A 12212-nucleotide genomic window follows, 5' to 3' on the forward strand; every position below is an offset into this window, starting at 1 on the left:
TTAAGTCTGCTTGGACTCACAGGGTCAGACAGTCCTTGGTGTCCCCCATTTCCCCAAGGAGACCCCATTCACTTGGAGGGGCTGGGTAAATGAGACACTCTGTAATTGTCCCCTGTCTAATCGGCCTGCCAACACGGGACTGTTGGATCGCTCATGTAGATTGCCCTCTCTGGCTATTGGAGGTGGTGGATGTGCAGGTACCTCGGTGCCATGCTAGCCCTGAAGCTAATCTGGAGAGCCGCATTGTGCTCACTCCCTTATGCATGCTTGGCAGCGGGCCCCCTTTGCTCTTCCCCCGTAGTCTCGCTGCGGTCACCAGGCGCCCTACGTTGAGTTGATTGGTAAGTAACATGCCAGGCAAGAGTGTGAGTCACCTTTGATGCAGGTCCATGGCTCTAGGGAGTTCAGTAGGGAATTAGTCAAGGGAATCTTCTGTAGAGAAAAGCCAAAGGAAGTTAATGAAAATGACAGGAGTTGGATAACTGGAGGAAGGGAAGGCTGGGGGTGACTCACCCCCTACAGTTTTCTTGAAAAAAGAGTTGAAAAGTTAGCCACTCTTTCTGAGAGCAGGGACTTTTGGGGAGAGAGTATAGAGCCCGTGAACAAAACAACAAGAAGACTTGTCCGAACGGTGGCTCGGTTCTCGTCCCCGAGTCACCGGCATTCTGGGTTATTACTGATGTGTAATTGGCCTAATAGAGAACTCTTCAAGGTACTTGAGCCTCAAGGAGCGCCTTCCCTATGGTGAGAGTGAAACCCAGACAGATTGCATTCAAAGCCAGGTTTTCCAGACTCTCACTTGCATTTGCTCTCCACGAGGCCATCCTGCCTGTCTCTCTCTGGTTTTGATATGCCATTCATTAAGGCGCCTCCAGCGATGCTGAGAGAGGTACAGAGCGGCTGGCTCGGCAGCCTTCGTCCCCGCTAAAAACCGACCGAGCGGACAAACGTCTACCTTATAGCGAGCTTGCTGGTGGTTAGACAGGAGGAGGGGCTTTTATGTGCTGGTATAGGTTACCAAATTGTGTGGCATTTCTCCCCTTAGAAATGGCGACAGCAGCAGGCACCTGGAAGAGGATAGGTGAGAGCCACATGTGGAGACATGCTGTCTGGACTTCCCTTTCTTCCTTTTCTTGGGAGTTGGTCTTTCTGCTCAAACTGCCTTTTTCACTTGTCCAAAGCAATCCCATTCATTTCTTTGCTGGTACCACGTAGTCATCAATCTACTGGGCCCTCCCATAAGTATAGGGAGAGGAGAGAATGAAGTGAAGTCTGCAATCTTGCCTCAGACATTTACCAGCTGTGTGACTCTGGGCAAGCTGCTCTACTTCTCCGGGCCTCAGTTGCCTCTTCCGTAAAATTAAAGGCTGGACTTTGTGGCTGCTAAGGGCCCGTCCAGCTCTTAAGTCTATGCTCCTATAACTCACTGTCATTTGTGTTTATTAGATAGCCCAGAGTTCAGCTGTGTAAAGACAGTTGGGAGATAGACTGAAGAAACAGGGATTGATGACAGTAACGTTGGCGATTCGGTCTTCAAGGAGATGGCAGTTTGTTCTTGGAATTGGTCTTGGCCTTGGCCATGGCCACGGCAACACCTTCTATTCTTGGGCGTGGAAATGCTGCAGTTTGGTGAAGCAGCAAGGGTTGGAGGGTCAGGTGGGGTGGGGGCCTTGGAGGCATTTTGTAAGTCATCAGTGTGGCCTCAACTGGTGCTGCTCTGGATGTCCACACAGCCTGCCTTAGAGTGGGGTCTTTAGATCTGAAATTGGATTGAGTGACTTCTAACTAAACCATTGCATGTGGGATGGGGGAGAGGGGCAGATTATACTCTCTAGAAAATTCTTCTTGAGGTTCCAATGGATGGTGCTGTGGGGTGTGTGTGTGTGTGTGTGTGTGTGTGTGTGTGTGTGTGTGAGAGAGAGAGAGAGAGAGAGAGAGAGAGAGAGAGAGAGAGAGAGAGAGAGAGAAATGATCAGATGGTGCCCAGCCCCATCTCTCCTTTAGAATGGTTCATCTGCCTTCCCAGGCATGGAGATTTTTGAACAAGTTGCTGGCCACTTCTCTCAAATGTTTTGTGTTCAAGCAGAACCTGTTATTGTGCAAGAAAGTGCACTCCACTCTCACAGCCTTGGCTTTGGCCTTTCAGGTTTTGCCTCTAAGCGTCTTCAAGTCATGAGCATATAAAGTAGCACCAGTGATGTTGGAGATGCCTGTGAACAAAGCATTTGAGGCCTTTGAAGATGGAAGAGGAGGATAGGCGAGAGCCGCATGAGAAGACATCCTCTCGGGCCACTTGAAAGCCTGTTATGTGGGGCTTAGTCTCCACTACTAGATTGGGTAGAGATTGTCCAAGTCGAGGGCATAGAATTGAAGCCTTTTGAAATTTGGGTATTTTTTAGGGTCTGCCATACCCCTCATAGATGTTGATACCCAGTATCCAAATGGTAACAGATTTGATACAGAAATGATGAGGAAATGAACCAATGTGGCCTTCCCTGTTCTGGTTCAGCACTGAGTTGAGAGGATGCTGAGAACTCTCTTCCAGGTCCAGCACTTGCACTGATAGCTCTGTGACCCCAAACCAGGCACTCGATCTCTCTTGGCCTCAGCTGGAAAGGAAGAGGTCGGCCTAGGGGGGGGACCAGGTGGTCTCCAGGGACTCTCCCAACTTAGTGAGGCTATCTAAATTATTCATGTAATTTCTGGCATTATCAGAAGATCTTTTTCAAGGGACCCCTCATGCATAATGGATGTGTTTCTGGATGTGTGTTGTGTGTCCATATGTGTGTGAGAGACTTATTCTTGGAAGAAATGACTCGATGGTGCAAGTTGAGGTTTTAAAAAGATCTTGTATTCTTGTCACACCAGCCACAGTGGAGTGTTACAACCCAAGGATGAACGAATGGAACTATGTGGCCAAGATGAACGAGCCCCACTATGGCCATGCTGGTACTGTGTATGGAGGGACAATGTATATTTCAGGTAAGGTCAATGATATTAATCTGGGAGTGTTTTGCCCACTCTAGAGGCTCTGAAGAAGGTGATGTCTCTGTTCTCCCTGCTCATAGGTAGGAGCGGTTGTTGCCCAAGCTAGAGCAGTTGCATAAGCCCCCGATAATGTATTTGTAGTTTGGGAAAGTGTCTTATCTTTACTTTTGAATACAGTCGCCTGTGATTTGCTAATGCTGAAAGCAAATTATTTCCTACTATAAATATCTGAGAAGAAAGCTCAGAGTTTTGCAGTTCGCCATTTCCCAGATGACTATTGCCCACCACAATTGGACGGCGTCCCCTCCCAGACTCATATATGCCATACTTTTCTTCATTGGGCCAGAGAGGGCTTTCTTTGATCTGCTGATTAGGCCCCTACTGAAATGACAGCAAACGAAGCTCTCGCTTGTGTCAGTGAAAATTCAAGTGTGTGAGGGAAGGGATCGGTTAAGGACATGGAAATAAAACTTTTGGGAGACGTTTCACTCATCGATGATCAAGCGTCGCCAGTAGAGGTTTCCCCTCTTTAGCAATGTAAATCAAAGTGGACGATTTCAATTCCACTTCAAATGCTCTGGACCAGGGGAGAAGCATCCCTCAAAGAGCTTATCTGGTCATTGAAACGACTAAGTAAGGGCAGTCATGCTCTTGGCCTTGAGCATCATCACAAGTGAGCTCTGCTAATGTCTGCTTAGCCCAAAGGGAAGGGGTGGAGGAAAAGGGAAAGAGGACTCAACTGAGAGGAAAGGAAAAATGGTGCAGGGGGTGGTGAATGGTCAGCTGTCTTCTGGAATAGCCCGACAGGCTCCACTGCTGTGGAAGAGGCACTGTGGTACGGGGTAGGTAGAAGCCCTGGCCTGGGATGTGGTCCACACGACTTCCTATCCAAGAGACCCTGAGCGAGTGACTTTCCTTTTGCACCTATAAAATGAGAGAGTTGCTTTAGGCCAGGATGTCAGGTCAAACATTAAAGTATTTTGCCTTGGGAAACAACCCGTTCACGTTAGCTGTGTTGGATCGCCTTCTCCCGTTTCCCAGTCACATCTGGCTTAGCTGTTTCCCGAGTTTCCTTGAGGCTCGAAATCCTCTGCTCCATGACTTGCCTTGGGGAACACTGTACTGCAAGGCCAGAGAAAGATGGGCCATCCCTCTCCAGCCTGGACTCTGACACCAGCATTATAACAATAGGGTCCCATGTTGATGCTCGATTAAGCGACTTCATAGAGGCACCCCGCTCATTTTGTCTATGCTAGCCTCTTGCCAACAGCCCTCTGCCAAGCCCTGATGGGTGCACTTGCTGTGCTTGGGACATCTTATTTTCCCTTCATGTCTTTGGGAAGCAGCCCTTCTGAGCTCTTTGGGGAGGGTTCTCTTCTCTCCATTCTGATGGGTTGAAAAGTCCGTTGGGGCCTCCAAGGCCCAGACCTTTATGGCAGCAGGCTCCAGGGCTTCCTTTGGCCAGGTTTTCTTCCCCTGGATGAAAGCTGTTGTCAGCCAGGTCAGGAGATGAGCCTCACTGATACTGAGCCGCAGCTCATTGGGTCATTAGACAGGCAGGGCAGGTAGAGAACTTAGTATCCGCAGTGCCCTCGAAGGAGATGACAGGGCGTGGTCAGCCCTGTGCACTTGGGAGAGTTGGGGCTCTCTAGGACGTATTGGGGGAGTTGAAGATTGAATCGTTCTCTTAGAGAAAGAGCCTCTGGAGAAATCCACTGCTCGCTGTGTTCAGCTCATGTTTAGCCCCAAGTGGATTTAATTGGGTCTAGGCACGAGAATCCAAGTGCTCCACGTCCATCGGCATTAGCTCATTGAAGCAGGACCTCGGGTTGTTTTGGTAGGTGGTTTTGTTCCAGTAAGCACACTGGTAGGGACTGGGTGCCTGGTCTACAGGAATAGGGCCTGGAATAGCGCTGACCCTTTCTCCAACCCCAGAAACAGATATGAAAGAGAAAGGGGGCCCATCCAGACACAGCCCAGCCACACTTTTTCCTACCACTTGGCCTGACCTTGGCGGCTGAGGTTTGGGTGGATGACTTGGGAGCTGAGATGAGTCTTTCTGGACAGACTGATTGGGCTGGGACTGAGGTAGGGATGGGATAGGAGCACTCACTGAAGGGCATGCACGATAATGGAAAAATGGCAAATAAAGGCAAAATAACGGTACTGGGGCTGAAAAACTCGGCTATCCTCAGCATGGCTGTGCTTCCTGCCCCAATCTTCCTAAAGAAGCCACACTGAGACATCTGTCTGCCGGACCTTGGGCTGGTGTGTCTTTGTGATGGAGCTCTTCGGCCTCTAGATGTGTGCATTGCCCACAATGTGTCTTGGTACCTCTGGGCTTTATATTTGGGGCTGAGTTGTCTAAGTGAAATGGGAAACCTGTCAGGGCAGTGTCTTCTCTTCCCCAGGAGCCTCCCGTAATTCAGGTGGCATCTTGACGATTGGGTCGAGCACAGCAGAGATAATCAGTGGATGTGAGAAGTTTCCATGGCTGGCTGTCTCTAGGTGGACATGAACACTGTCTGTGTGCTGGCTCCAAAGGGATCACCTCTGACCTCTATGTGATGCTCACTTGGGACCGCTAGTGAATCCTCCCCAGTCGTCATTCAGAAAGCACAGACTAGGACAGCCTTGGTGGCCGGCAGCGCTTAGGGGACAATAAGATGTGAGAGTTCATAGAAACCCGGGGTTAAGCCGAACCCACTTTATTCCCATAGACCACCTGGAAGTTCTTGGGTGCCTGGCAGTCAAGCGGGGCCTCCGGATCACTGTCATTCTGGGCACCCCTGATCATCGTACAGGCAAGGGACATGGTAAAGGACTAGGAGTTTGGCCTGAACGGGGCCTAAGCCTGTGCTGTTGTTGTGTGGCTCTGGCAGCAGTTCCACAGGGGTGAAGTTTCTGCTGGTGGCTTGCTTTGGCGGCAGTTGGCCTCTTCTGCAAATGAAGTACAAGGTGCAAAGGAATGACTAAGTGGAGGCTTGCTTAGGCCAGGTGCATGGTGGGCAGGATCTAGAGAGCGTACATTAATTAGGTAGATAATTAAAAAAATACTAATAAACACCTTAGAAGACTACATGCACAGGGGTAGCTCACAGGGCCAGTGTGGGCCAAGGTCAATGAAAACTGCCGTCTGCTGGTCTCTTTCAGATAGCAATGGTGCATCGGGCCGCCTCACACCTCTCTGTGGGTCCCTTCCAGAGTCTCTATGACTAAGGGCTGAGCACATGTTTTAAATCACGAATGCCATTTACCCTAGTGACCCCCTGAGAGCCCAAGGTCTCTGCCAAGGGAAGAATGTCAAGGCAGGGTGCTTGTTCGTTGGAGTCTGGTTAATTGAGGTTTTCTTGGCCACATACCTTCATGTGCTTTCCTGGTTGTTGTCACCGTTTATAGAGATCACCAGGGTTGGCCACATTTTACGAGCGATTTTGTTGCAAATCTAAGGGAGACAAATGAGTGTGGGAGAAACCTCCTTCTCCAGTCTGAGTTTCCCGGTCTCCTCATGATGCTGTACTCGATCGTGTAGAAACACGACCTTTCAAGTCTTTCTCGGCCTCTCGTGGCCCACGCTAGCACTCAGAAGAACATCGGCCACTGCCGTAGCCCCCCCGCTGGCCCCATTTGGAGATCGCTCAGAGCGGTTTCCCTCAATGAATTCATGTGCAGTGTGGGGGTGGAGGAGGGTGTGCCGATATAACCCACTCCCCTCTGACCACTGTTGGAAGCCCCTGAGGTAAGGAGCTATCCCAGGTTTGCACTGCGGATGGTGCTCAGGATAGGAGAAGGTACAGAGTGTCTTTGTTGCTGGCTCAACTCCCTTTGGCGGGAGCCTTGGAAATCACTGCTGGAAAAGGCACGTGTCGGTCTGCTTTCCCAAGAAAAAAATGCTCATTTCATCCATTTGTGAATTTCGAAACATCCACGGGGGTCCAAGGACCCCCTTTCATACGCTCTTACAATCCAGTAAGCAGACCACAGCCTGCGTCTCTGTTAGATCTCTCTCGGGGGTGGGGGGGGGGGGGGAGGGAGATAAGTAGCTTGGCCTAGCGGAAAGATCATTGGCTTTGGAGTCAGGAGGCCTGGCTTCAAATCCTGGCTCCCATGTGTCCCAGTTGTAAGGCCCCCTCCCCCTCTCCCAGCCAGTCAGATGCCGACGCTTCCCATCGAGCACCTTAGGGCGATTCAGAAATGAATGTTAGTGTTCACACAAGGAGCATTCAATGCCTCTTTTTTTCACTCTTCAGGAGGAATCACTCATGACACTTTCCAAAAAGAGCTCATGTGCTTTGACCCAGACACAGACAAGTGGATTCAGAAAGCTCCCATGACCACAGTCAGAGGCCTCCACTGCATGTGCACCGTCGGAGAAAAGCTTTACGTGATTGGTGGCAACCACTTTAGAGGAACCAGTGATTATGACGATGTGCTCAGCTGTGAATTCTACTCTCCAGCACTCGATCAGTGGACTCCAATCGCTGCTATGTTACGAGGCCAGAGTGATGTTGGGGTTGCCGTGTTTGAAAATAAAATCTATGTGGTGGGCGGGTACTCTTGGAACAACCGCTGTATGGTAGAGATAGTCCAGAAATACGATCCAGAAAAGGATGAGTGGCACAAAGTTTTTGACCTTCCCGAGTCTCTTGGTGGCATCCGAGCTTGCACCCTCACTGTTTTTCCTCCAGAAGACAATGCAGGGTCCCCTTCTCGCGAGTCACCTCTGTCAGCCCCTTAACTTCCACTCTGTGGGCTTGGGGGCTGCTGCCATCCTCTCTGAAGCTGAGGCTGGGGATGCTCTTCCTCTTCTCGTTGCTCTTGGTGTTCTTAAGTAGTATTTGTTAGGGCTCTCCTCCAGCGCTCAGTCCCATAACTGGCAAACAACCAGCGTTGATGTTATTTGTGACCTTTGTTTATTGTAAAATGTTTATCTGTGGTTAACAAAAGCATCCTGAACATGTATTCATCAGAGCCAAATGTTTAACCAATGAAAAAGCAAGGTATTGTCTCGCAACCGTTTTGCTTCTGTGGCCCCTGCTTTGTACATCAGTGGGGTGGGTGGGCGGCATGAGGTCAGTTTGGGGAAGGAAGCCCAACCCGTCCCTTTGGCGGTGGGATGTCACCACTCACGTGTACCCATGTATTCTGTGCTTTAAGACGGAAAGATGTTTGCTTCTGGTTTTTTGACTGCGAGGGAGGTCATCCTCTCAAGCTGCCTCCCTCTGTCTGTAAAGTACTTTGGCCATTTCTCTCTTTCTCTCTCTTGTTCTCTCTCTCTCTCTCTCTCTCTCTCTCTCTCTCTCTCTCTCTCTCGCTCTCTCGCTCTCTCGCTCTCTCTCGCTCTCTCGCTCGGCTCACCTGACTGGGTGGAGTATATTCCAACTACTGGAAGTGAACTTGCCAAAACACGCTTCCAGAAAGCAGCTCGGCCTCATCCCCACGGCCAGGCTCTGGGCTGCCACCCCAAACGTCGGTGCCCACCTTCCTTCGTGTCGGCACAAATATAAGACATTTTAAGTTTTAAACATTGGCTTAACACTTCAAATCAATAGCAAGATATTGAAAATCTGCCAAAAACCAATTTCCATTTAGACCAATTGATAATTCATGGGCAGTCAGTGCAGCCGGATTGGATTTTAGGGGATAAAGGACAGAAGCATGTTCACCCTAAGCAGACAGTTTCATCTTGGCCTTGTCCCTCCAACCCTTGCAGATCCTCCTTGTTCTCCTTGACTGTTGATGTAACTTTACATATTCCATATCCTTTCCATGGTTGCTGTTAATAAGGTTATTTAGCACAAGATACATTGTGAGCAAGAGAGCTGCTTTTCTCTGTGAACTTGGACTTCCATGTTTTATCTTTTGTTCAATAAAACTTTAAAATGTCATTGTGGTCTCGGGTACATCATTACTTCCTGACGGCAATCATCATAGATTTGTGCACACTTGCGTGAGTGTGTGTGGATGTTGGGGAACTGAAGTAACTGAGAGTTCATCATGGAGGAGGGCAAGTTGGGACATTCATTCGGGCAAAGAAAACGAGTCCCAGTGCACTCTTGAGAAGGATCCACACCACTATGTGGCTGTTCAGGGTGGACAGTTGGCAGATGGCCTGTTCACTTTAGTTTGCCCCAATGGATCTGATTCTTTATACACTTGACATACATAGACATCTTTGTTGGAAGAAGGACAGATTTCCACACGTGGACAGTCACATTCTCACCATTCAGTCATTGTCCTTTAAGCATGATGCCCATGATAAGCAGTTAACAATACTGTAATTCAATTAATGCCTTACCCACAGGTGTCATTATTGATCATCTGGGAGAAAGCGAGGGATTTTCTTAGAAGTTAAATCACCCATCATTTTGGTCAAACTGATCGACCTAGAATTCCCCTGGCTAACTTCACTTGGTTTTTCTGCTGAATCCATTTTGTGACTTGATTCACTTAAAACATCACAGGTCCAGAATTTTCTTTCCTCCTCGGTCCAGGTTACAAAACAATCAGGGACAGGAAAAAAAGGAAAAGCTCGTAGAAGGGTCAGTATCCTCCTTCACTTGGGTTGTATGTGTCCTAGAAAGAGACAGCCATGTTCTGAAACTGATCATTAATCTCCAGGACTGCCTGAAAAATGATGGTGTATATAATCTTGCTCAGGGAGTTACTCAAATCATTCCCTCATTAATAGTGTAGGATAGATTGTTCCACAGGGCAATGGTGGAGCATTTGATTTAATTAGGTTGCAAATGCAACGTGCTTTTTTATTGCAAGGGCCCTTGTACCTCATTTTCTTTATGAGCTTTTTCCAGAAGAGGAAACCTGGGTCCTGATGTGGAAAGGTTGGCACCTTCCCTGGGAGACCTTCTCTAAACAGTGGCCTCTGCACGTGCTCTTGCTTGGTTCTTGCTTTTCTGCACCTGGATGTCCAGAGCAGGATCTTAAAAGCAGCCACCTTCCAGCATCTACTTGGAATCCTTTGTAGAGACTTGTAGCCATAGCTGACAGGAAGCACAGGAGGAGTCCAAGAGACTCGGTTCCCCTTCAGAATGCTGGCTCTACAGTGCACTGCTGCAACAATGAGAGCTGCTCACTTGAAACTGAAATGCCATTAGCCAAGCTGTGCTCAGTGGAGAAGACTCCCTTCACTGCTGAAGCTCCCAGCAATGAGGTCTTGGGGAATTGCTCCCAAGAACCTCTCCAGTCATTCCCTTGTAACCATCTGGGGGGGAGCCAGACCTTAATAATAGCCCCAGGGGCAGCTAGGTGGTGCAGTGGACAGAGTACCAGCCCTGAAGTCAGGAGGACCCGAGTTCAAATGTGGCCTTAGACACTTCCTAGCTGTGTGATCCTGGGTAAGTCACCTTACCACAATTGCCTCAGCAAAATAATAATAATAATAATAATAATAATAATAATAATAATAATAATAATAATAGCCCTACTTTCCCAAAGCATGTTTCATAAATCTGTGCTGGTGTCTCCCATTTGCAGAAGAAGGAACTGAAGCTTCGCAGACTTGAAGGAAACTTCCTGGCTTTCCACAGATACTAAGTGTTCAAAGCTGGATTCAGATCTAGAACTCCTGTGATAAAATCCAGCTCTTTCCCACTAACCCATCTTGCCTGCCAAACCTTCGAGCACTTTGCAGGCTGACACTTGAGAAACGATATTTGAATGTACTCACGGGCCAAAAGGGGAAAAGGCTTGAACTTCATTGCAAATAATCATCCTATATTATTCTGGTCGCTACACATTTGGCCCTAGTGGTCGTCTTGCCCAGTGGTTACCTGCTTCCACTTGTGGTCACCCCGTGCCATGCCTTTTGATGTGAGGAAACAGGGAAATAAAAGCGGAGGACGGTACCACCTCACTGGAGAGAAGGTGTTCCAGTGGCTCATTTCTTTATTAGGAAGAACGAGGAGAGCTTGCTTGTTGGTACCTTGCCCCAAGTGGGACCGTGAGGTAGGGGACGGAGGTGTCACGCCCTTTTTATAGATAAGGAAGTTGAAATCGGAGAAATGATGTATAGGAAGTCCCTAAAGTAGGACTGCCCAGGCCTAGTGCTTTTAGTAGCAATTTGGGGACAAGGGCTCCCTGGAGACGTTCCATGCACAACAGTACCCCACTAACACGCACTGCCAGGAAACAGGAGCTGCTCGGGGATGTTTGGGTCTCTGGGAAGGGTGGTAGTGAGGCGGGACGGGCAGAAAAAGGAGGGAAGGAAAAGGCCTTCCAGGGAGCCCTGTCCTGGAGCATCCTAGATTCCAGAGAGTGCAGATGACTTCAACTCCCCCATCACAAGACTTGAGAATACCAAGCTGAGGTGGGGCCAGCCTCCATCTTTTCCCATGAAGCTCCTAGTAACAGAGAAAGGATCCAGTGGGAAACGTTCGAGGATCTTCCTGCCAGATCTCTCCTTTCTACAACTCCCGTCTCCTCCTCCCTTCCTCCCCTCCCTGTAGTCCACAGTCCAGGGACAGCGGCCTCCTTGCTCTTCTTTGCAGCCCACGAGCTGTTTCCTTTCTGCTTCTACTCTGTATGGCTGCATATGATGTCCTGGCTGACTGGAGACTCTTGGGGGGCAGCACCTATTTCCTTCTGTCTTTGTATCCGTCCGCCTAACGATGTCTGCCATGCAGCAGATGCTTAAATACTTTTAGTTTGGCCCAGTGCACGAAGAGAGAGACGAGCCGTGGCCAGCATCGTCTCAATAGGGAAAAGGGGGATGGAGAAAATGAAGCTACAGAAACTGAGGAAGAAGCCCCCTGAGCCATATCATTCCAAGAGCGTTTGCTCATTTAAGTTTTTTCAATGAACAAAAATCAATTTTTTTCTCCCACTCACCCTCTCTCCTCATGCTAAGAAAATAGAAACAAACCCTTGTAACAAATACCAAAAATGGAGCAAAACAGATTCCCTCCTTGGCCACGTAACGTGTAAGGCAGTGACACTGGGCTCTTTGGTCTCCTTGTATAAGGCCCTTCTTCTCCCGGTTTGGGCCATTTTCACTAGCTGGCCCCGATGTGTGAAATCCTCACCTCCTCTCCACTTCCTGAATCCTCTGACCTTGGCTTTCTTCCTGGCCCAGCTAAAATCTTCCTTTCTACAGGAAGCCTTTTTTTTTTTTTCTTTTTTCCTGAGGCAATTGGGGTTAAGTGACTTGCCCAGGGTCACACAGCCAGGAAGTGTTAAGTGTCTGAGGCCAGATTTGAACTCAGGTC

The 12212-nt window shown here is 48.9% G+C and overlaps 1 protein-coding gene across 8 annotated transcripts in view; it reads left to right on the forward strand.

Annotated features, from left to right (window-relative positions):
• KLHL13 (kelch like family member 13) overlaps positions 1–8876 on the forward strand; it is a 119738-nt gene extending 110862 nt beyond the window's left edge. For 5 of the 8 annotated variants that reach the window (XM_031945114.1, XM_031945109.1, XM_031945111.1 and 2 more), the window contains 3 exons: positions 1046–1081; positions 2869–2982; positions 7239–8876. In XM_031945114.1, coding sequence (XP_031800974.1) covers positions 1046–1081; positions 2869–2982; positions 7239–7726 — 638 coding nt within the window. In that variant the 3' untranslated portion in view covers positions 7727–8876. The remainder of the gene's footprint in view (positions 1–1045; positions 1082–2868; positions 2983–7238) is intronic. The other 3 variants (XM_031945112.1, XM_031945113.1, XM_031945116.1) reach the window with 1 other exon arrangement.
• The last annotated feature ends 3336 nt before the right edge of the window (positions 8877–12212 follow it).

Source organism: Sarcophilus harrisii, chromosome X (genome assembly GCF_902635505.1).
Source record: "Sarcophilus harrisii chromosome X, mSarHar1.11, whole genome shotgun sequence".
Classification (NCBI taxonomy): Eukaryota; Metazoa; Chordata; class Mammalia; order Dasyuromorphia; family Dasyuridae; genus Sarcophilus; species Sarcophilus harrisii.